Source organism: Talaromyces rugulosus, chromosome III, assembly GCF_013368755.1.
Source record: "Talaromyces rugulosus chromosome III, complete sequence".
Lineage (NCBI taxonomy): Eukaryota > Fungi > Ascomycota > Eurotiomycetes > Eurotiales > Trichocomaceae > Talaromyces > Talaromyces rugulosus.
The window spans coordinates 640,434-663,749 of NC_049563.1; the positions used below are offsets into that span (position 1 = coordinate 640,434).

General features: G+C 48.4%; 7 protein-coding genes across 7 annotated transcripts; 3 read left to right on the plus strand and 4 right to left on the minus strand.

Annotated features, from left to right (window-relative positions):
* Positions 1-293: 293 nt before the first annotated feature.
* Positions 294-8,314, minus strand: TRUGW13939_05083 (uncharacterized protein; the record flags this gene model as incomplete). Its single annotated transcript, XM_035488248.1, has 6 exons — positions 294-6,785; positions 6,846-7,002; positions 7,050-7,486; positions 7,574-7,842; positions 7,913-8,057; positions 8,126-8,314. The coding sequence occupies 6 exons, from the start codon at positions 8,312-8,314 to the stop codon at positions 294-296; spliced, it is 7,689 nt and encodes a 2,562-aa protein (XP_035344141.1).
* Positions 8,315-10,472: 2,158 nt separating this feature from the next.
* Positions 10,473-11,353, plus strand: TRUGW13939_05084 (uncharacterized protein; the record flags this gene model as incomplete). The annotated part of the gene is made up of 4 exons (XM_035488249.1): positions 10,473-10,514; positions 10,622-10,640; positions 10,697-10,774; positions 10,821-11,353. 4 exons carry the CDS (start codon positions 10,473-10,475, stop codon positions 11,351-11,353), a joined length of 672 nt encoding a protein of 223 aa, XP_035344142.1.
* A 517-nt stretch (positions 11,354-11,870) lies between these two features.
* Positions 11,871-13,066, plus strand: TRUGW13939_05085 (uncharacterized protein; the record flags this gene model as incomplete). The annotated part of the gene is made up of 3 exons (XM_035488250.1): positions 11,871-12,090; positions 12,147-12,603; positions 12,664-13,066. The coding sequence occupies 3 exons, from the start codon at positions 11,871-11,873 to the stop codon at positions 13,064-13,066; spliced, it is 1,080 nt and encodes a 359-aa protein (XP_035344143.1).
* An 842-nt stretch (positions 13,067-13,908) lies between these two features.
* TRUGW13939_05086 (uncharacterized protein) lies at positions 13,909-17,280 on the plus strand (the record flags this gene model as incomplete). Its single annotated transcript, XM_035488251.1, has 4 exons — positions 13,909-14,208; positions 14,262-14,500; positions 14,560-14,722; positions 14,776-17,280. The coding sequence occupies 4 exons, from the start codon at positions 13,909-13,911 to the stop codon at positions 17,278-17,280; spliced, it is 3,207 nt and encodes a 1,068-aa protein (XP_035344144.1).
* Positions 17,281-17,374: 94 nt separating this feature from the next.
* Positions 17,375-19,513, minus strand: TRUGW13939_05087 (uncharacterized protein; the record flags this gene model as incomplete). The annotated part of the gene is made up of 1 exon (XM_035488252.1): positions 17,375-19,513. The coding sequence occupies one exon, from the start codon at positions 19,511-19,513 to the stop codon at positions 17,375-17,377; it is 2,139 nt and encodes a 712-aa protein (XP_035344145.1).
* Positions 19,514-19,857: 344 nt separating this feature from the next.
* On the minus strand, positions 19,858-21,567 carry TRUGW13939_05088 (uncharacterized protein; the record flags this gene model as incomplete). The annotated part of the gene is made up of 4 exons (XM_035488253.1): positions 19,858-20,222; positions 20,275-20,569; positions 20,622-21,109; positions 21,171-21,567. The coding sequence occupies 4 exons, from the start codon at positions 21,565-21,567 to the stop codon at positions 19,858-19,860; spliced, it is 1,545 nt and encodes a 514-aa protein (XP_035344146.1).
* Positions 21,568-22,217: 650 nt separating this feature from the next.
* On the minus strand, positions 22,218-23,207 carry TRUGW13939_05089 (uncharacterized protein; the record flags this gene model as incomplete). The annotated part of the gene is made up of 3 exons (XM_035488254.1): positions 22,218-22,421; positions 22,477-22,590; positions 22,647-23,207. 3 exons carry the CDS (start codon positions 23,205-23,207, stop codon positions 22,218-22,220), a joined length of 879 nt encoding a protein of 292 aa, XP_035344147.1.
* Between the last annotated feature and the right edge of the window lie 109 nt (positions 23,208-23,316).

The following is a 23,316-nucleotide window of genomic DNA, read 5'->3' on the forward strand; positions in this document are numbered from 1 at the left end:
TATCTAATCAATTTACTGTATTGAGCGATCTTGAAATCAATATTCTATTAGATGATCAACTAACATTCCATGTAACGTCTTCTATAACGAACATTTGAAACCCAGACGTTAGCATAGAATGTCAATGTTTGACTTTCCAGTCGTATTATTATGTACATATGTGGTAAATACAACCATCAATTGATAAATATATCAACTGATGTTCTATCCTTTCGGCTATCTCTAAAAAAAAAAATACAAACAAAAGAAAAAGAAAAAAGAAAAACAAAAATACATCACAATCGCATCGGCTTTTACCAAGTAGGATGCTGCAGCTGGGTCCGTGTGGCGACCATCGTACTCATGGTGGTCATACTGGCACCACCTAGTACTTCAAACGTTGCCAGATCAGCAGAAAACTCGGTTGCAACCCATTTGCACAACTCCACGGCTAGCAACGAATCCACACCGAGCGTGTATAGGGGAGCTTGATGGTCGATCTCAAGGTCCTCGGTGATAACTTTATAGTCGTGCGTTAGCTTGCTGATAAGGGACTGCGACACGATATCCCTGGCGTCTTGTAGCGACGTGGCAGTAACAAGAGCTTTCCGAGCGTCAATTCGAGGAGTGCCATTGTCATTTTGTTCATCTGATATGGCTACTTCCGGGTGACAAAACAGCCGCTTTCTGGCGAATAATTTGCCCATATAACCCTCGCCACTCAGGGTCAGTCCAATTAATATTTGCGAGGTTGCTGGTGTCAGAATTGGCAGATCCCTGTTGCAATAATGGTCTAGGAGGCCCAACAGAGCCTTGCGCGAGACCGGTGCCATGGGCCCATAGCTGAGAACCTTGTCCAATATCCCCGTTTCGACGAGAATACCGTCTTCACTCATGGCTCCCAGATCAATTGAGATTGCCTTTTGGCCCTTGGCCACGCGGTACTTGGCCAAGGCATCCATGTATGTGTTTCCGGATGCATAGTTGGACTGCGATGGGAGCCCCACGACGCCACTCGCCGACGAGAGCAGGACGAAAAAGTCCAGATCGCGCGGGAGATTCGTCTCCAGATTCCATGATCCTGCAGCCCTGCATTCGGCGGTGACCCGCCAATCTTCGTATGTCAAGTCATCGAACAGTCTATCTCGCAGCACCAAGGAGCCGTGTATACATCCCTTGATAGGAGGCATTGTCTGTGATAGTTCTTGGAAGACACGTCGAACAGCCTCCGGGTCAATGATATCGCAAGGAGGAGTTGCCACTCGCACGTTTTGAGACTCTAGTTCGCACACTAGCTCCAGGGCGAGCTCTGTCTTTGCCCCTGACCTTCCTAGGAGGGCTAGATTGCGTGCCCCAAGTCGTACCATCCATCTTGCGATGACTCGACCAAGTCCGCCGAAGCCACCGGTGATCACGTACGTCACATCGGGGTTGAATGTGCATTGAAAGGACTTTTTCAACAGTACCGGCACTCGTGCGTCTAAGGTGAGGTCGACGACGAATTTGTCTGTCGTTTGTTCGGCATTCGCCATTTGGAACGCTTCTTTGACGTGATCAACGGCGAAAGAGTTTATTGGCTGGAGGCGGAGGGCGTTCTGTTCAACGAGGTCGAGTACAGTGTCTATTGTTTTCTTTGCTCGTTTCGGCCTTCTTTGCATCCAATCTATGCTATTGAAATGTGTGTATGAAATGTTTGTGATCTCTGGCAGGGCAACAGAAAGTAGTTTATTGCTAACTTTCTCTCCAATCTCAACAATCCGGCCATCAGAAGCAATGCATTCACACGATGCAACAAAGATATCTTCACCGACACTGGAGTTGATGAGCAGGACATCGACGCCATCTCCCTGGGTGATATTCATGATGAGATCGGTGAAACTGGTGTTTTCTCTTAAAGCGACATGATCCTCTGCAATCTGATACTGAGCTTGGATAAGTGACTTTTGTTCGTCCGAGTCCACCGTCACGAATACTTCAGCACCAAGGAACTGGGCTATTTGCACCGAAACTGGCCATACTCCTCCGGGGCCAGTATGAATGAGGATACGGTCTCCTTGTTGGACTCTGGATATCTCATTTATGGCTTGCCATGCCGTTCCAAAACCAACTGGAATAGATGCGGCCTCAGAAAATGAAAGGGAAGCAGGTAATTTGCACACCTTGTCGTCCTGACTGCGTATTGTCGTTTGAAACAAGTCCTGTCCGAAAGTAACAACTCGGTCACCAGACTTGAAGGTAGATGCACTCCCTACTCGAGTTACAATGCCAGCACACTCCAAGCCGAATACTCCAGGGATTTTCCCAAGAGCGACTAGGCAGTCATGAACATTCACACCCACTGCTCTCACATCGATTTCCACTTCATCTGCTTGCAATGGTTCCGTTATATTGCTCCCTTCGATCCATTGGAAGTTACCGAGGGTGCCCAGCTCGCGCGTCTGCAATTTAACAGCCCCCGCCTCTCCAATCGGCTTGACGGTTACCTGTTCTTCAGCTTCTGCAGCGGAAACGTCCTCGCTCAGTGGCAAATTTGGTTTCAGTAACGGAATATGTAATGAACCGTCCATTTCGATGAATTCTGACTCCTGATGCTCCTTGTCATTGCTGAATATTTCTTCAGCAAGCACCTGTACGACGTATTTAACTTGCTCGCTATGAGCAGGTCCATTGATATCAAGGGCAAGAGTACATATACGCCCCATCGTCCGTTCGTTGGACAACGTGCGTACCCATCCGGTGGCCATGCAATGCTCTGGGTTCTTCGGGGTTGCTCCACCACCGGCTGTCACCCACAAGACGTGGCCACATTGACTGATTGTTTTCTGTAGCTTGGTCAGGTTTGCTTCACTAATCTGGCTGAAAAATGCTGCGTCTGTTTCGAGAAGGAACACAAGAGTTGTCTTTTTGATGGACGGCAAAAATGCACATTCTTCCCACGCAATTTTTTCAACCGCAGATCCGGGGTATTGTGATGCGATAGATTCGCGTGTTTGCTTGAATAACCCTTTCTGAAAGACGGACTGAGGATTCACAACAAACGTGATGTTGGCAAACTGTTCGTCGCTGGCCATTAAACTCCTCTCTGGCGCGAGATTAGATACCGCCGTAGATACTAATATCGATGTCTCCTGGCAGTCCGAATGATTATATTCCGGAATTTCAAGGTCAACCCCCGAGAACCCGGTATTTGTGAGCACATCAGCCCACCGCGTCGTAGTCATTGCCGGGCTCCACGGTCGTCCGTCCTCCATTCCCGCCCACCAGCCTGCCATGAGTCCACCAACAAAGCCTGAGCGTACGATATCCGGCTGAGTGATTTCATACATCATCAGTTTTCCTTTCGGTTTGAGGAGTTTGCGGACATTAGCCATCGTGTGCTCCATGTTTGGTGTGGCATGGAGCACGTTGGCCGCAATAATTAAATCGTACGATTCGGCCGCGTACCCTTGTTGCAGTGGGTCTTTTTCGATGTTGAGTACCTGGTATTTTATGCGTGGATAATTTTTGTATTTTTCTTGTGCATGCTGGAGGAATACTGGCGACAAATCAGTGAAGTCGTATGACAAGTACACGGGGTTTGCCTCGGAGCGGCCGCAGCCATGAGAAAGTGTGTGTAGTGCTTGGGTTGTTGTAGCACCGGTGCCAGCCCCAATCTCTAAAATGCGCATTTTGGGATGTTTGGCCGCATAGACTTGCAGGTAGCGGTCCCACTGGTCAAAGCATGGGCGGTTGTTTGTTTCTCGGTAGTATGCGTGTATGTAGCCGTCTTTGAAAAGGAATTGCAATGGATCCTGCTCGCCGCGAAGAATGGATAGGAGGTTTTTGCCGGTGTGCACGAACATGAAACCCTGACTGTTGGCTGCTGCAACTCTCTCACAGGCAGCATCAAAATAAGCCTCGTCTTTGAGCAGATCCTTCCATTCGTCACGGCCAAGGGGCAGCTGTCCCTTTTGGAATTGATTCAGCTGATGTTGTGCCCACTCGATATATCGGAGAACATGTGGTTCAATTTTGTCGTGAGGGATATCCCCTAAGTTCTGCATCGTCTTATCTAGGAACGCGTAGAGAACAAAGTTCAAGTCGAGGTGATAGTCTAATGGATCCGGAGCTCGCTCGGCTTGAGCACAGTACGAAGAAAGTTGAGTTTGGTCCAAAAGGTCTATATCCGGAACAGTGTCGAGATGGTATAGCTTATGACGCTGAGCTTGATCTGTGGATTTGGTATTTACAATTGTGGATTGCAGTCCGTCTATCTGGGCAAGAAACGCTGTACCAGCGTTGTTCAGTGTTCGAATATCGCATTCGTGACCTCGGCTATGCATATTTGTGACACAAGCAAAGGCCTTTACGTCTGGCTCATCGCATGGCGTGCTAAGACCGTTCTTTGCTATCCATATTCGACGGATCCCGCTAGGGACTGCAGTGGGAATCTCTTTTTGTCCACCGTCAGACAGAATAGCCAGTATGAGGTGAAAGATCCCGTCTAGAGTAGTAGGGTGGACAACATGAGGCTGTGGATATTCATTGGGGGGCCATGTGTATATGTTCACTGAAGACATGGCTTCGCGGTTTTTGCTGATTTTCCCACTGTGTGTCGATCTAAAAGTAGGCCCAAATACCAACCCGCTATCGGACGCGGTTTTGTAAAGGCGGTCGTGGTCGACATCTAGTACACATGCTTTGGTAATATCGTTCTGTTGTTTCGAAAATCGGTCTAGCTTGTTTTGAGTTCCAGTCTCATATTCGACTTTGATAAAACCATGGCAGTGTTCATGCCATCTTCCATTGTCAAATGACGATAGTCGAAATTTCGTCCACGAGCCCGCTTCCTGACTGAGATGTAGGTGCGTTTCAACTCCACTTTCACCTGTTGGAATAACAAGCGCACGTAAAAAGCTAGTATCTTTTAATTGAAAGCCAGAAATCGTTCTGTTCGCGTCGGCCATCTGGTTTGCTGCCTCGATGGCCATCACCACCATGCCTGCGGCGGGATACATAATTACGCCGTTGACAACATGGTCTTGAACCCAGGGAAGTTCGGATGCGCGTATGATATTCCGCCATCGTGGCTCGAGCGGATTCCAATCTAGAGCCGGTTTTCCTAAGAGATCCAGTTTTCCGTGAGTGTCCAGACGGAATTCGCTTGCAATGCGGCTCTCGTGCCAGTATGATGTTTGGTGATTAAAAGGATACCCAGGTAAATCATGGATGACTTTGTGGTGTGTTGGAAGGAATTCCCCCAGTCGATTGACCGAAGCAAGATCTACAGGTGCCCCACAGCAGTATAGATTTCCAATAGACGTAAGAAAGGTTTCTGCTGCATGTTTCCCTCTTTGAAGCAGAGAAGAGTATGTGATGCCCCCGCTCCAAGGAAGCAACTCCAATAGATTCCGAATTGGGGCTTGTAGGCCCGAGTGCGGTCCAACCTCGAGTACGAAATTCACCCCTATTTGGGATAGGTGGCTGCAATCGAGCTTCTTCCGAATCTTACCAGACTTGGTGCATATCTTATTGAACGCTGTTGAGAATCGGACAGGTGAAGTCAGGTTTTTCACCCAGTACTCCGCAGAACGAAGATTCTTAGCTTGAATTTGCTGGCCAGTAACAGAGGAAATCATGGCTGTATGAGATGATGACACCGGAGGAGGGGAGTCCAAAGGACCAATAAGCTCACGATAAGACGCGGATATATCTTCCATGTGAAACGAGTGATAGGCGACTGGCACCGCTAATTTGCGAGCGAATATCCTTTTCCTATCCAGGATTTCTCGCAAGGCGTCGATTTGCGTCTCGTCGCCAGAGACAGTCACGTTTTTCTGGCTGTTGATACATGCTATAGCCAAGCCACGGTGGCCGTATGTCTGGGCTATTTGCTCAATATAAATGGCCGCATCGTCCTCGGAAACCCCCACAGAGATCATTCCACCGGTCCGCTGCTGCGTCAGAGACAGCTTGGTCGCGCAAATACCTCTAAAGAAAGCAATCCGTATTGCTTCAGCAGCCGTCAGTGCTCCTTGGGTGTATGCGGCTGCAATCTCGCCGGAGGAATGCCCAATCACGGCTGCAGGATGCACGCCTACGCTTCTCAGTAAATCGACTAGGGCGATTTGCAGTGCAGTAGTGGCCGGCTGAGCGATTTCTGGGGTATTTATCCGAGACGTATCTTTACCTCGGCAGATCTCTTCCTCCAAAAACCATGTACTTCCGAACTTCCTGAGATAATGGTCTGATCTAGTCAGGCTGTCTCTAAAAACGTTGTATTCCAATAATTCCCGGCCCATACCAGCCCATTGGGCCCCTTGGCCTGTAAAGACGAATCCTAGAACCAGTTTATCGACAGCCTGCTGGGCTGGCACCATGCGCTCCTCTACTTGGACGAGCTGATCTCTGTTTGATGCTGTCCAAAAGCTTCTGTGTGGCAAGGCTGATCTGCGAGTGTTGAGGGTATATGCAAGGTCGGCTGCAAAGGTACCGAATAAGGCCTTTTTTTTCGGGGATCTCTGAAAAAAGCTACTGTATGCAGAAGCAACGCGTTTGACACCGGCTTTGTCGTGTGCTGATATAATGAATAGCTTTGGCATTGGTAACTCATATTGCATGTCATGCGCTTCAATTCCATTTACCGGTAGTGTGTTCGTAGATGGTGGTTGTTCAACCGTCACATGGTTTCCAGAAAGCCCATGTTGTTTGAGAAAATGAAATGCGTCATCCAGCACAATGTGTGCATTTGAACCTCCAAAGCCAAAGGAATTTATAGACGCCCGGCGAAGGCCAGTTGTAGGCCAGGGCGTCGGCGTCATCGCGAACTATTCTCGTAAGTACGTGATCTTGCCAATAGATAAACCTTTTTTTCGAATAGAATCTACCTTAATACGAAGCCATTCAGTGTCTATTTTTGGGTTTATTCTCTGCAAATTTGCACTTGGCGGAATGATTCCCTTCTCAATTATAAGGATAGTCTTGATCACGCTAGCGATACCGCTGGCGCCTTCAAGGTGTCCGATGTTGGATTTTACAGAGCCCCTGAGTCATTAGCTTTGAGCGAACACGTAAGGATGGTCTAAACATACACAAATAGAGGATCATCAGGAGTTCGAACACTGCGAAAGACCTCGCCTAGCGCATTGACTTCAATCGGGTCTCCAACAGGCGTACCAGTGCCGTGAGCCTCAAAATACCGCGTCGGTTCGAGACTAAGGGAACGTTTTGCGTATGTGTTCAGAATTAGCTTAGACTGTGCATCGCCGTTAGGTTGCATAATGCCCAATGGCGTTCGCCCATCTTGGTTTTGCCCTGTCGAACGGATGACGGCGCGAATTGTATCCCCGTCTCGAAGCGCATCAGAAAGTCGCTTGACTACAATTGCTCCCGTACCTTCACCTCGTCCGTAGCCGTTTGCGCGTTGGTCAAAACTGTAGCTTTTCCCATCTGGAGATAACATGTTGACGTTGGACAGGATTTGCATAAAGTCTGGGGAGAATATCAAGTTGGTTCCTGCAACAATACCCTACGAAAAAGTCAGAATCGCGTCAACGTGGTGAATTGCTTCGCGCGAATAAACAACGAGAAAAAAATAAACAAGAGGACGAAGTACCATATTAGAACCAGCACTACGCAACTCCTGGCAAGCTAAATCAAGTGCTACCAGACTGCTCGAGCATGCCGTGTCCACGTTCATGCTGGCACCTTTGAAGTCGTAAAACCAGCTTATCCGATTTGCATTCATACTTGTATTAACTCCAAAGACATCGTAATCAGCGCTGGTTTCGATATCCTTAAAAATCTGCAACCCGTAGTCGTTTGTAAAACAGCCGACGTGAACCGAGGTGTGGGAGCCAACCGCGACATTTAACGGTATACCAGCTATTCATTTTCTCAGTATACACCCCCAAAAAAAAGACAAGAAAAAAAAGTCAACTATGCGTTTACATACAGTTTTCCAATGCATGGTAGGTCACTTCTAGCAGATGTCGTTGCTGGGGATCCATGCCAGCTGCTTCTTCGGCCGAGAGAGAAAAGAACGGAGCGTCAAAGAGGGAAATATCCTCTTGCAAATAATGCGCGCCACACGTATAGAACTGTCGCGGAAATTCTATTCAATACCACTCTTGTTGCGGGGGGAATTACTTCGAAGTTGTAAGCTCACCTGTCCCCGTCTGGACTGGTCCGGATGATGCCAACTTTTCTCGCTGATCCTGTCTGCTGGCGTCCTTGTCATCGCACAGCGCTGCTCTACCATCATGTTCCAAAAGGACGTCGAGTCCGTCGTATCGCCTGGGAACTTAAATGCGAAGCCTACCACCACAATTGGGTCTTTTTCCAGTCCGTCCGACATACTGTTCTCCCCGTTCGCCACGCGGTAACCCTGATGGGTTTCTCGTGACGTTTCGTACATTCTCAGCAGCCCTCCCCAAAACGAGACAATGCGAGGACAATAATGGCTAACAGCCTGGGAGTCGAAAAAGGACGCGCGTTATCTACGGTCAATACATCCTCCTGCTAGCAACTCAACATTAGATAAGTATCTCCTTTCTCGGGGAGTGGACTGTTGTTAAAGGTCAATGTTACAACTCGGTAAACTAGGGCTGAAAACAAACAGCCAAGAGGACACGTGCTAACTAGGGTGGAAATGACATGGAAAGATACGATAAGTTTTTAGTTAAAGTCTTGCGCTCGGTTGGTTGAGGCGTGGCGCAGGTCGATCTCTTCCTAAACGATCTCAAACCGCGCGAACTCAACCTAGCATTTATAACCTGACGGACCACTGAGGTACCAACACGTCAGGGGGATGGGGGGGTCCTTCAATTACTAGGTTTAGCGATAAGATGGACAGAATTGCTGGTGGCTCAACGAAGATTTGAAGGATTTTGGTTGGCGGAGAGCGTAATTATTGCATGCATATCTGGCCGCTGAAGAAGATCCTTCCCAATCCCTGGGATATAAAAATAACTGGGTGGGTCTTGATTCAAATAGTTGAATGGGGGAATGGGAGACGATCATCAGACCTGAGTTGGCCTCATGCACGCAAGAGACAGAATAATTTTGATAGTAGCGTGCAAGGGGTCGCTAATTTAGATGACGTACTCCGTATGGAGCCCACTTTCTTCTGTCTTGCATATGTACTTTATTACACGTTAGCGTCGTTTCGTTATGTACGTAACGGGGACCCTCACCTACGAAATGATTCGCTGATATGAATGCTACTAGAAAAACGTGTTAGGGCCAGTGTACTACTAAGCACTAGAACTCCCGTAACTCCGTACGTACGAGTGCGCAGGATTAGAGTGGCCCTCCCAAGCGCTTGGCCGTTAGGCCCATTCAGTGCCTGCGCCTCTGCGGGCAAGGGTTGAAAGTTGAAACGTATAATGTTGACTGGTATGTTCCACACTAATAAATGTTATTAATTATTCCACACGTCACTAGTTCCGTCTCTCCCTTGTTTTTCCCACGACCAAAGTTTAGTTGTATTATTATTCTGGCACATATCCCAAAAATCAACACCCGGAAGCCTCGGAAGTAATAATAAAATATCAACAAAATGGCCATCTATTCTACATCTGGCCATTTGCAGCAACCTGCATACTGAATCAAAACAACTATAAAAGAAGTGCATTGTGTAACAATACCTATTGCCTAAACCTAGACAGCAGCTCTAGCGACACCCGCGTCTCCATCTTCCGTTCCACCAACGCACACTCGCTATCTAAGCGCACATGGATTCTCTTCGGACTACTCCTTCAGGAAATATGAGACTGGCGGCTCATAGCGCGATGCTACGACATGATCATTTTGCTGGTGCGAAGTATCAGCCAATGAGGGTTGAGGGACCCCGGACCCTCACTAACCAACACGGCTCTCCCCGGCGCTACGTTTTCCGGACCTTAAACCTAAAATATACTTGATCAGCGACTCGAAACCCGGAGAGAAAAAGGATCTGTCGCATGTTATCGGTAATTATTCGGCCTGATCAGTAGTACGGCATAGAATCGGGTCAAAATATGGTAGGTCTTGGGGTGCCTGTGGCTAGTATCACTAGTCTAAACGCTGGCGTGTGGCGCGGCTGAGGCCGTGTCTCTCGGATCCCTAGCCGGCAACACCGCGGTCTCGTACAGGAAATTACGCGGTGGTATCATCGTAATATGGCTATCCCCACGCGGATAGTAATAATAAAGTATGATAAGATAAACTGAAACCTGTACGGATACGAAAACTTTAATTGTTACGATTTCGGCTTGAGCACCCCAGTAATTAAAGTCAGTAGTGGTGAAGTTGAGCGATTATTATAATTACGCGGAAGTGTGATCAACGCAAGGAAAGCGTAATCTATGGAGCCAGGTCGGTGTTAACTTTTAAGAGTAGTTTCGCCAGTGCCTACACAGCATCTTCCACTCTTATTTCTAATCTTCAATCGCACGATTAACGACTCAGGGTACCTGAGACTCGCAGGAGACTGAAATGACCAATTGAGTGATCAAACTGACCAGCAAGGCAATATGCGCTTCCTATGCCTTCATGGCATGGGCACAAACTCCGAAGTATGTTACACCAAGATTTTTGCGACAGGAGAAATTTAAAGTGCAAGAAGCACGAAACAATAGACTCCCCCCCCCCCAAAAAAGAGAATCGTCACTGATGATTACAGATCATGGAGTCACAGCTCTGTAAGAATGCTTGGATGTCGTCCCAAACGCATCGTCGTCTGATAACCTCCCTACAGCGGCCATCCGACACGAACTCGGCCAGATACACGAGTATGACTTTGTTGAAGGGACCATTCCCTCGCCGCTTGCACCCGGTCGGTTTATTTACGTGCGCTCCATTGCTATTATTAACGTTGGTAGAGCTTCATGGTTTCTTCCCCCCCGACGATACCTACTTCAATTACTTCCACAACAACTCCGCCCCGAGTATCCTAAAGGCGTTAGAAGACTTGTCAGCTTTTCTCGATCGCGAAGGCCCATATGACGGGATTATCGCATTTTCGCAAGGGGGCTGTCTCGCATCGACATTCATAATCAACCACATACAACAACACCCGAACAAACCTCTGCCCTTCAAATGCGCCATATTCTTGTCAAGTATTACGCCGGCGGATCCCAACGAGTTGGAGAAGGGTACGATCCGGTTTATCCAGCCGGACGCCTACGGGCAGCCCCTCGTCAGCGGATTGGCTACGACGCATATTTGGGGGCGGAATGACGATCATTGGCCTGGAATGAGCGAGCCACTTTACGAGCTGTGCGATACACATAAGCGGAACGTTTTTTTGCACGATGAGGGCCATGCGATCCCAGCCGCCCGGGCCAAGGAAGCCGTACTCGGCTGTGTGAAGGTGATTCGCCGCACGCTGGATCGCGCAGCATTGGGGGCGTAAGCCACATCCTATGGTTGGACACCGTCTCAAAAACCTAGGCCCCTTGAAGCGGCAAGGGCATGACTTCGTATGGAAAACCCAGTACGGCCTAGTAAATATGGGGTAACAGACACCAATCGCACGCGACGCCAAGTGGTCACTTTGTTGGCAACCAGTGTCACATCACGAGCAGTTTCTAACTTTCTACTTTTCTATTTTTTGTCAGTGTCTAACGTTTTCGTCGAATAATCATGGTCTGACTCGGTCAACCCCCACTGATTCAACAGCTCCCTATCGGAAAAAGTAGTAGTTGCATCAGCACGCAACAGCTGACGCACCGCAGCACGCTTGGGTGTGCATAGTGGTAATCCTTTGGTGTGCAATGCGATCGATTAGTAGTTGAAGCAAGCTGAGTGCATGTGCCATCAAATGATCGCCCAGGCACAAGCGCTAGATCGTTCCAAGGGTCTCTGGCCAGTATTCCCCCACGAAAATCTTCACCTTACCACGGCCTTGGATATTATCAAGGAACCCTGCAATGGGGGAACCTAGTAGTCCACAGGATTCCTCAGGCTATCTAGCAGAAAGCCGACAAGATGCTGTGCGCGGTGTTGCGGCGATATTCATCGCCCTCGACACGATTGTGATTGCGATGCGATTTACCTCGAAGCGAATTGGCAGTGTGAAATTTGGATGGGACGATGCATGGATTACTTGTGGCTATCTCTTTTCGATCGCGATTATTGCTTGTTCTCTGGGTAAGTACATTAACGGCCAATCTCTGCTGGAGAATTTTTCTGATGAAATAGACTAGTCGACGTTGATGCGGCCGGCTTGGGCCTGCATGAGGACCGGGTATTCATGATGAACCCCGAAGATATAGTCTTGTGGGCTAAATTGACCCTAATAGTCGCAATCCTCTATCAACTTGCGGTGGTGTCGTCGAAAATGGGCGTTCTTTTACTCTACCTGCACATATTCGATCGACGGCAACTGCGGTTCGTTTGTTACGCAATCGCCTGCATTGTGGTTTTGAACTGCGTCTCTAGCATCATTGCTGTATTATTAATCTGCATCCCCTTGCATGCCTTCTGGGACCATTCTCCAAATGCGAACTGCGTGGACACGAACTCACTTTTTCGGTGGACAAGTTTCGCCAATATCGTGACCGATGTGGTCATGCTTGTTCTACCAGTGCCGGCCATCTTCAAAATGACCAGCTCCATCAGTGTTAAGCTGGGAATCTTCACTACATTGGGTATGGGCAGTGTGTAAGGCTATCCTCTCCATCGCATATCTCGTAGATTGCAACCCCTCTGACTGCTAGCTAGTGGTCTTGTCTTTTCGATTCTGCGCTTTGCCGAATTCTTCACTGTGGATGCAGTTGTCGATGTGACGTGGAGCGGGACCAACCTGGTTATATGGACTATGATTGAAAGTAGTATATACTCGATTGCTGCATGCCTTGTTGCGTGTCGTCCACTGGCCCGGTATCTATGGAAGAAAACACCCTTTGGGACTAGTATCGACGATGTCGAAATGCAGCCGTCGGCGCGACGAACATTCACAAATAGTGACCATCAAGATTACAGGCCGCGACCACTGTCGGGATTTTATGGTCTCGACTCTGAGGTGGACGACGTGTATGTTGGGGAAGCTACGTCGAAGGATGTCAGGCGATCAGTAAATACCACAGACACGCATCATCGGGTCGAGATAGGGGAGACGATATGACATGAGTTTTTCTATTTTAATTCAACGGCCGTGAACGATCTGTATGATTATTGATCGATTGATGATACCACTTCTTCCACGTTATATATATATTGATGCTTTTTCCCGCCCCCATCAGCTTCTTTTATCAGTGTGGACGTCAATTGGAATAGGCCCAATAAGGAGTACCGAATACCTCAATTCTTTCACTCTCGTAAATTATAGCCGACATCTAGAGGATTCAAACAGTATGTTCTAGCCCAATAGAGCATTCTATTCGATTTGGGGCCATGGTATGATCGTATACTTTTGACGTTAATAATAGCATCTTGTTGCTCGATATTATCATTATTATTATTCCCACCTCGTAAGTAGCTATCCACACTGGAAAAACCCAGGTGCGGATCAGTAATACTAGTAAATACTACTCGGTAGTGGGGCCTTGATCCTCCAGTCGAGACCCAAGACGTGTTGGGATGTATCTCATATTTGGGTCTTGGTCTAGCCAATCCTGTTAAAATACAACAATACGGCGTTACGGTATATACAATACACATTACCGAGTATTACCGCGCGTCTGATCATTTCGCTTTCGATCAAAGAAACCCAAAAAAAACCCCTGTCCAGTCCACCCTTAACTACTATGGGGACAATGACCCGGTTATGTCGGCTCATCGCGGGATCGCCATGCGACTGTACAGTAAAATGAGAGGGGCAGACGTCATGGCTCTTTTACTATTTCCATATATCCGGCTGCTGCTGAACAGAACGTCGCCGGAGACTGTCCGAATGCTGCGAATATACACCCGTTTCGTCTCAAACCGTTGATTATTGACTCCATCTATCAGTATCGACAGTTGACTATGGCCGATTCACGAGCTGGATTTGACCCCCGCGGCCTGCTCATTCCAAACATCGTTGACCGTCTCGCCGAGACGAGCCCAGACGCCGTTTTCGCAGAATATCCCAAGGCGGTCCTCACCTACGACGATGGCTATCGATCTGTCACATATGGACAGCTCGCAAATGCGATCAATGGAGTTGCTAAATGGATAGTCGACTCAATAGGCAGCGGTGACGGCTATGAGAAGCTCGCATACTTTGGTCCCAATGACGTGCGATACCCAGCATTGCATGGCGGGGCGATCAAAGCTGGTTACTGCGTGAGCAAGATGTCTTGGTTGATAGAAGGTTGTTCGCTCATTATGATTGATAGATGTATTTTCCATCACCGCGCAACAGTATTCCGGCTCATCGGAGTCTACTAGAGGCACTCAATTGCACCAAACTTGTCTCTCCGACCCCCCGGCCACCACCAGTCGACGCTATCCTAGCGGCTCGTGAAATGCAGGTGCTTAATGTACCTAGCGTGGACGAGCTATTGGAGAAAGAATACCCACCGTTTCCCTACACAAAGACTGCAGCCGAGGCGGCGCCTTATCCCCATCTAACTGTGTATGCTCTCAAGTACCATGTGTAACCGTTAAGCATTATTTGGCTAACAAAAATGTCAGCCATACATCCGGTTCGACAGGATTTCCGAAGCCAATTGTTACGAGTCATGGACATGTATCCAAAAATATCACTATGCTCACTTCCAATCCGCCAGCCGGTCACAAGAGCCAGGATCAGAGTGTGCGGGGAAAGAGAATGTTTCTGCCCTTTCCATCATTTCACGTGAGCACGTACCTCTCCTTTCATTAAAATATACGATTTCTAATACATTCCAGGCTGGCGGTATAGGCACACAATTACTATGGGGCATTGTGATGGGCGCCATCATTGTTTTACCCACCTCCGGATCAATTCCCTCAGTAGGCGGTATGGTCGAAGCGTTGAAGAAAACAACCGTCGACATTGCATTTATTCCACCCTCTATAATAGCTGATCTAGGACAAAGCCCGGAATTGCTCGACTTTTGCGCTGATCGACTACAGTCTATCATGTATGTCGGCGGAGACCTCCCAAAAGTGCTTGGTGATAGAGTCGCTTCTCGGATCCCGATTTTTAACCAATACGGCGCAACAGAGCTCGGCATGGTGCCGCTCCTACAGGCTGACGACCGTGACCCCCTAGATTGGAAGTACATTCAATTCCACCCAGGCATTGGGCCCGAATTCCGACCTTACCGTGATCAGGAGCATCTACTCGTCCTCGTCCGGAATGAAACTACAGAGCCCAATATCCCTGTATTTAGTCTCTTCTCAGATCTTACAGAGTATAGTACCCGCGATCTCTTCGTGCGACATCCACAAAAGAAAGACCTCTGGGAATGGTCCGGCCGGGCCGACGATATCATCGTCTTTCTCAACGGCGAAAAGACAAATCCTATCTCGATGGAGCATCATATTGTGTCTCGAAATGTCGAGGTCACAGCCGCTATAGTAGTAGGAAACCAGCGGTTCCAAGCATCTTTGCTTCTCGAAACACCTGCCAAGGATGGGAAACCGCTGTCGCCGAGCGAAAGGGCGGCCTTGATTGAAAAGATTTGGCCGAGCATTGAAGAAGCAAACCAGGAGTGCCCCGCGCATGCGAGAATCGCCAAATCTCACATCTTGTTCACAAACCCGGATAAACCAATTGTTCGCACAGGAAAGGGAACCATTCAACGTGCGGGATCATTGGCATTGTACAAGGACGAACTTGATTCCCTGTACAGGGATGCCGATCGAGTGACAGCGCAACTAGAAAGTGTGGTGACTGGTCCCGGTCCGGTTGATGATGTGAACTTGATATCACAATTTATTACAGACAGTGTTACGGCCATCACCAAGTGGTCTGCTCTTGATCCTACAGATAACCTTTTCCTCAGGGGCATAGACTCCCTGCAAGCTATCACTCTCGTTCGCTGGTTAAGGCAAGGTCTACAAATCCAGAACATTTCCGTCCCGTTGGTCTATAGCTACCCATCAGTAGAAGACCTTGCCAAAGCTATCGTGCAGCTTCTTCATAATGAGCGAGAACTGGAGGAAACTCAGAAGGCAGCTTCTCGTGCAGAAGCTCGCAGCATACTAAGCGAATACCAGGGACTAATTGATAAACCGTCGCAGCACACAGTCATTCTGACCGGGTCAACAGGTGTTATTGGCTCGTATGTCCTTGACGAGCTTCTAGCCAACCAATCGATTAAACACATCTGGTGTTTGAATCGAAAAGGAAAGGAAGATAGCATCAAAAGACACGCTGAGCTGCGTGAATCTCGGGAACTTTCTCCCCTTGATCTTGAGAACTCTCGAGTCAGTTTTCTCACCGTAAACCTTGCTGAGGAATCCTTTGGGTTGGCCGAGGAAGTATATAACCAACTTCGCAAAAGCGTCACCCTGATAATTCATAACGCATGGCCAGTTAACTTTAATCTCTCGCTATCGTCCTTCAAGCCTCAACTCACAGGCGTGGTAAACTTGATCGACTTTTGCTCTTCTTCAATATTGTCGCCACACTTGTTTTTTGTTTCCTCGTTCAGCTCGGTGGGCTCGTTCCAGAACGAATCCAAGGTGACACCTGAAGAGATAATAACTCACCACGAGCCTGCGATCAATGGCTATGTAGGCAGTAAGTATTTTGCAGAGAGGTTGCTAGATTACGCGGTCCAAAAAAGACCAGGTTTCCGCGCGTCCGTCGCGCGCGTGGGCCAGGTCGCCGGTGCAGTACGCAATCGGGATCTATGGAACAAGGCCGAGTGGTTCCCTAGTCTTGTCATAAGCTCTCTCCGCATTGGTGCTCTGCCAGAGTCTTTGGGACCAGAGCTTGATAATATCGACTGGGTGCCGGTTGATCTCCTCGCAGGAGTGTTGGTTGAGCTTGCATTGAAGGGGGGGAATGCCTCGTCTGTTCAAGTCTTCCACCCTCTAAACCTTCATCCCACGTCGTGGGAGGCCATAAAACCGACTGTCTCGGACGAGCTGCTTAAACTTTCCGGGACAAAGCTTGAATCTATACCTCTCTCTGAGTGGGTGGACAGAATCCGTCAACACATGGAGAAGATTGCGGGCAGTCACCAGGCTCTTGCTGAGGGCGAAGTAGAGTCCTTTGTTGAGAAGGTTCCCGCAGTAAAACTGCTTGATTTCTATCAGACGCTCGTCGACAATAGTCAAGGATCGAATGCAGAGGGTCGAAACGTGTTTTCAACTGCGAAGGCTGCAAACGCCAGTCAGAAGCTGCAGGGTGTGGATGGAGTGAGAGACGAGTGGGTTCGAAAATGGACTCGAGAGTGGATTTCATCAGCAAAACAGTAGTTTTATATAGTATTGCATCAATTGATGCTATAGGCTGATGTATAATGAAAGATTTATCTTGAGGTGACTAGTTTTTAAATATACATTGACACCATCATTCGGCGAGATCACCCCAGAACTCCTTTAGATCTTCCACACGCCATGTTGTTCTCCAGCCGCTCTCCTTTTCGATTTTCTTGAGAAGATCTGCAATGGCCTGGTGTTCGCTTGGATGGCTCATCCATTGGCCTGCTATCCACAGCGGTTGGATACTATTGGTCCAAGCGCCGTGGTGGTCGTTGCTCATGGATATTCCACAAATCTGTCTGGCATGCCACAGAATCGAGCGCGGCTTCTGGTCGAGGCGAAGAGAAGTCGGCTTGGTTTGCAGCATTAGCATCGCGGCGGTATGATAAAGTTGGTTTCCGGATACCCCGGCCGGGTTGCTGAAGAGGACAGTCGGGAATGGACTGATGGATGACAGGGCAATGCTCATGATCGGTTTCATCTTTTCTGGCCGCTTAGCCTCCCAGTCACACGCATAGCGCCATAGCTTCAACCATCGATCTGCGAATACTCGGTCACCGAGGCTATTGCGAGTGCGTGCAGCTCGCCCTAGAAGCTGGAATGGCGCCACCAGGTCGAGCACCTGCGCCAAGAGATAAACAGCGTGGTTGGCGTATGTGTCGTAACCAGTCGTGGACTGAAAGAGGCTAATATCACTATCAAGGTCGACCCCAGGGACCCAACGACTGATAGGAATAAGGGTCTTGGTGGAAGAAATCAAACCGCCGCATACATCCATGCGCGCAAAACACCAGAAAAGGGCCTCCTCAACGCCACCGACAAAGCCATTGATACCAACAGCTTGCATTAGGCTTGCACATCCGTCTAGATGCCGTTGCCATGCTTTCGGTGCACAGCTGAGCATTTCCAAAACACAGAGAACGACGCAGGAGGCGATGACGGCAGTGCTTCGTGTAGGAAGTTGAGGTAAGAGAAGATGGATGGCTTGGTGATATAGTAAAAGACTACGCTCAGTCGGCAATTCAGAGTGTTTCAACTCTAATTGTCGTGCGGACAGCGCTAGCATCGAATATCCAAGATGGTCATGCGATCGTGCCATTATCGGTAGGGTGTATTGGAAATGGCGTTCGTTATCAAATTTATCCAACCATGGAGAGATCTCATCGAGCCAGTTCTTCCATAAAAGATATTCATCTTCCTTGGATAGCTCTGAAGGTACATTTTCATTAGCGACCTTGGGTCCTTCCTGGCGGTTTCTACTTTCTGCAGACATAGGCGTTTCAAATTGTTCGTTTCTGGCCAGTGATTTGAAAGGATCTGCAGTATAATCGGGAGTACCACGCCGGGTCGGCGCGCATGACTTAACTTCTAGAATTAGATGGTTTCTCAGAGTAGAATGTAACTCTAGGTACTCAGACCCCGGCAGGAAAATGCCGTCCTCATAGCGGACATCAGGGGAAGAGTAGAAAGAGTCCCAGTAGCCAGGGAAGGATTGTGGCAATGGCGGTTCAACCGCATCAGAGACACTATCCTCGCCCAAAGCATTTGGCCGAGGCTGTAAGATATGTCGAAGCCAACTATGGTTATTTTCTGAACTCTCGTGTGCATTTAGCGGAACGGACGAAGTGGGTGTCAATGAAATTGGCGTTTCTGTGTGTGGTAGACTAGAGTGGGCCATATCAAAAAATTGTTCCCGAGATTGATCTCTGGGAGCTTCAATATTTGATACCGTTCCATTGACTGGCATAGTACGTGTGCTGGTATGCTGTGGCTGTACGACATGGTGCGCCGTAGCATCCTCATTTTCTCCTTCAAACCCCAGGGCCTGCTCCGAGGGCGATGTCGCATCTGGAGTGAGGAACTCGCCAGAAGGAGAAAATTGATGATAGTCCCGTATAACCTCCGAAGTCACATCCATGATCCTGAATCGTTTCGGCGTGCGATACTCAGCATCAGCACGGTCTTGTCTATCCACAGAGAAATGTCCCTGCTTCACCGTTTGGGTATTTTCAGCCCGGAAGGTGACTCGCATCCCCCATAGGCATGTTTCATCTTTTCTCTGGCAAGCCAGACACGCAGGCTTGCCCTCATCACATTTCCGTCGCCTTTTGCGGCAGTTCAGACATCCTGTTCTGGTTCGCTTGCGTTTCCTATCTTCGTCTCCTTCGTCTAGTAATGGTGAGCTGGGATAAGTGTCTTCTTCTCGTTGTTGCGTAGCCACTTGCATGATTATGCTATTTCAAACCATTATACATCCGGGAACAATTAATTGATCACTCGAGGCATGCGATCATATGATAATTACGGTAGTACGTAGGTGATAGGCACATCGATCTGTGGAACGAAAAGTACCGTGGAGGCAAACCCCTGTGGGGCTGTGGAGATTTCCGAGAAAGGAAAATACAAGCACCGCGACATTTTGTTCCCGCTTATTATTGGCCATCGGGAGATTTCCGGAAAGGGATACTATGAACAATTGACTTTTTGGAAAACCGTGGAGAGTTAATAATAATAAGATGTATAATATATCAAATTTCGAAAACTCCTTGAGAAATGTTTCCAGGTTAAAATCTAGCTTTCGTGCTTGACAAACTCCACCTGTAGCGATTCGCCATACAATTTCTTCTCTGTAGCGGGCAATGGACCAGGTCCCTCACTTTCGTCCATACTGGGCTTCCAGTGAAGCAGAATCTTGTCTCCAGTAAACAGCTTATCTATGTCTTCCAACGACAAGTTCCGCGTCTCAGGGTAGTAAAAGTAGATTAGTGGAAGGAAGCAGAAATTGAAAACAGCAAAATAGACGTAGGTATGCCAGCCAATATTCCTGATGCTCACGGGGGTGATCTCGACGACGAGGAAGGTGAAGATCCAGTTGGAGGCGGTAGCAAGAGCTGCAGCACGTGTGCGGATTGCCAGGGGGGCGTACTCGGCAGGCACTACATTCACGTTAGCTATGGCTGGGGGTTTAAGGAATTTTCAATAGCTTACAGAGCCATGGAATGGCCAGAAGGCCAACCGCAAAGAAAAAGTTGAAGAGGAAGAGCATCACAGAAGCGACAATACCAGCTGATTTGCCCCCATTCGACACTGTCCCAGCTAGGATAGCCATACAAGCGCACTGGCCGGCAGCAGCAAAAAGCATGAGCTTTCGACGACCCAGTCTGTCGATAACCCAGATAGGTACCAGTGAGGAAAGAAAGTAAGCAATTCCATTGAATCCGGCAAGAAGAAGAGACAGGTTATGTGAAAGGCCAACAGATTCCTCGAAAATGACAGGTGCGTACTAAAGAAGATTATATTAGAGATGGCACACATAGTTTTGAAGGAGACCATACATATGTGATAAGATTTATACCCGATATTTGTTGCATAAACTGTCCGCCAATGCCCAGAAGCGTTCGATACAGGAATTTCTGTTCGCCATTCTTGAGCATGGTTCTGAAACTTCCTCCAGAGGCAGCCTCGCGTTCTTCCTGAATGGCGTATACTATTTCCGAGATATCCCGGTTTAACTTTGGGTCATCGATGTCGATTTCTTCGGCATTTGGCTGAATAGACCACAGTATTTGTTTTGCCTCATCGTGACGGTCATGGGCGACAAGCCATCTCGGCGACTCCGGGAGTACCAGAATACCAGCGAAAGTGAGCACAGCGAAGAAAACCTGAAAGGCAATGGGAAAGCGAAATTGGGCATCGTTGTCTACGAAGCTCATTCCATAGTCGACCCAGTATGAAAGAGCGACTCCAAAGATGTTGATGGCTAGCTCAATGCAAAGACCTTTTCCTCGACTACTTGCCTTCATCAACTCGGAATGCCAGACGGCTATGGTTGAGTGATGGTTAGTCTAGGGCTAGTTTTATAGATATGAGAATATGCTACTCACGAATAGTACTCGTGTTCATGCCATTGCCAATACCAGCCACAATTCGCCCGACGATCATCTGGGGAATGCCATACGACGTGGCTTGGAGAGCAGCGCCAACGCTCAGAACTGCACTGCCAATCAAGATGCACATTCGTCGACCGATTCTTTCCCCAACAAGCATACAGATAATAGCACCGAAAAAGCAGCCGATTTCATAGATAGCAACCACTGTCCCCTGCAAAGAAGAACTTCCATTGCCGGTACTTGTGGTGTCGATTTCCGGAAAAGTCTTTGTAAAGGCGGTGCCAGTGAGAAGGCCGGACATCACACCCTGGTCATACCCAAATAGCAGGAAACCAGAACCTGCGACGGCCGTGATGGCCCAGTTCAAACGGCGACCAACAAGGAAGCTCATGGTGGCGGGTGGGTCAACAAGAGAGGCAATAATTATAGAACGATAACGTACTGCCAGCTACTTAAGCAAGCGGGCCGGGCAGCGGCTTATATACCGATTTTGAGCTCTATGACGAGGGCATCTCAATTCTCGATATGTATGTACGGGAAACTTTCCCTGTCGGCAAATTCTCCGGCTGCCACGCGGAGGCGACCCCAGGAACGGGTGAATTTTACCCATGTCTTTGTGGGGAGGACAGACTAAGAATTCTTTTGCCGGAGTAGAAGTTGCAAGCGGTGCGCTGTGAGGCAAAGAGAAAATCTGTGGTCGGATGTGGAGAAGGACGTGCCTCGCATGAGTCGCATCGCGGCCACAGGCGCTTGCAATTCCCCTTTTGGCAGAAGTAGATGATCCACCATTGTTAGAAATCTGCCTCGTCCCGGACCTGAAACGCTTGCATTGGACTTTTCTCTTAATCTTTCTATTTCCTTGGGAGGACCTTATTTAGTAAATTGGCCATTGCGGTCTAGGAAATTAATTGGCTATCATACAAACTGTACCAACTGCCGGTCTGGCATAAGTTCGGCAAAATAATGGTAACCAAGTATTCGTATTTCGTCTAAAATTAATTCATGTCTAATCTCTTACCAGATCTATACTAGTTTATTACTTCATGCAGAGGCACAGTGGCCCCCATCAACACGCAAGTCTGCACCGGTCATGAAAGAACTGCCCTCCGAAAGAAGGAACACTGCTGGCGCCTTGAAGTCCTCTGGCGTACCAAGTCTTCCGAGTAAAGCACCGGCCATCCAGATTTTCTCGACTTCTGGATTGGCGTCGAGAAGAGCGTTCGTCATGTCGGTTTTGATATACTGCTTTTATATTAGCATCAAGTAGTTAAATACGTAGTAGTATATTTCATCAACTCACGCCTGGAGACAAGGTATTGACTCGGATTCCATGTGTTCCCCATTCTTGTGCAACAGAGCGGCACATTTGATGGACAGCCGACTTGCTAGCGTTGTATGCAGTGCATGTGAGGCCCTTTCTAGAGTCAGAACACCTTCTAGTAAAATAATGGCAAAGTACGCGTAGCCTACCCTGTTTGCGATCTGACCAGACATGCTAGCAATGAGCACAATACTTCCGCCTTGCTTCTGGTCGACAAAAATGCGCGCGGCTCTCTTGGCTGTGAGGAAAGATCCTGTGACATTGACGCGTAGAATCCTCTCAAAGTCTTGTGCATCGTATTCTAGAGCTGGCACTTGTTGTTGTATACCCGCACATGCAACAATCCCCGAAAACGGGGCTCCCTTTGTAGTCGCCTCTTGTGCAATAGTCTCAAGTTTGTTGGTTGTCTCGATCTCGCTAGTCACATCGCATTGGTGGTAAGAAATCGTCAGATTGGATACATTAGCCAATTTCTGGAGACTGGCCCATTCTTGCTCCGATGGTGCCGGCAATATATCAAGGCAGGCTACATGCCCGCCAGCCTCAATCACAGCAAAAGCTAGCGACATACCAAGGCCACGGCCGCCACCGGTAATCGCAATAGTCTTGCCATGTAGGGCGAAGAGGTAAGGGACCGATTGCGTCTGGCTAGGATTCTGAGTCGGGGTCGGAGAAGATGGCATGGTCTCGATAACAGCTGTGGGCGCCATGTTGATTGATTCTCGGATGCGATGGTAGTAGATTGAGGACAGCCGGATTGCAGAAGTTGAGTTTGACTGCGATCAATTAATAGTTGTAATCTGGTCTGGTAGTTGTCGA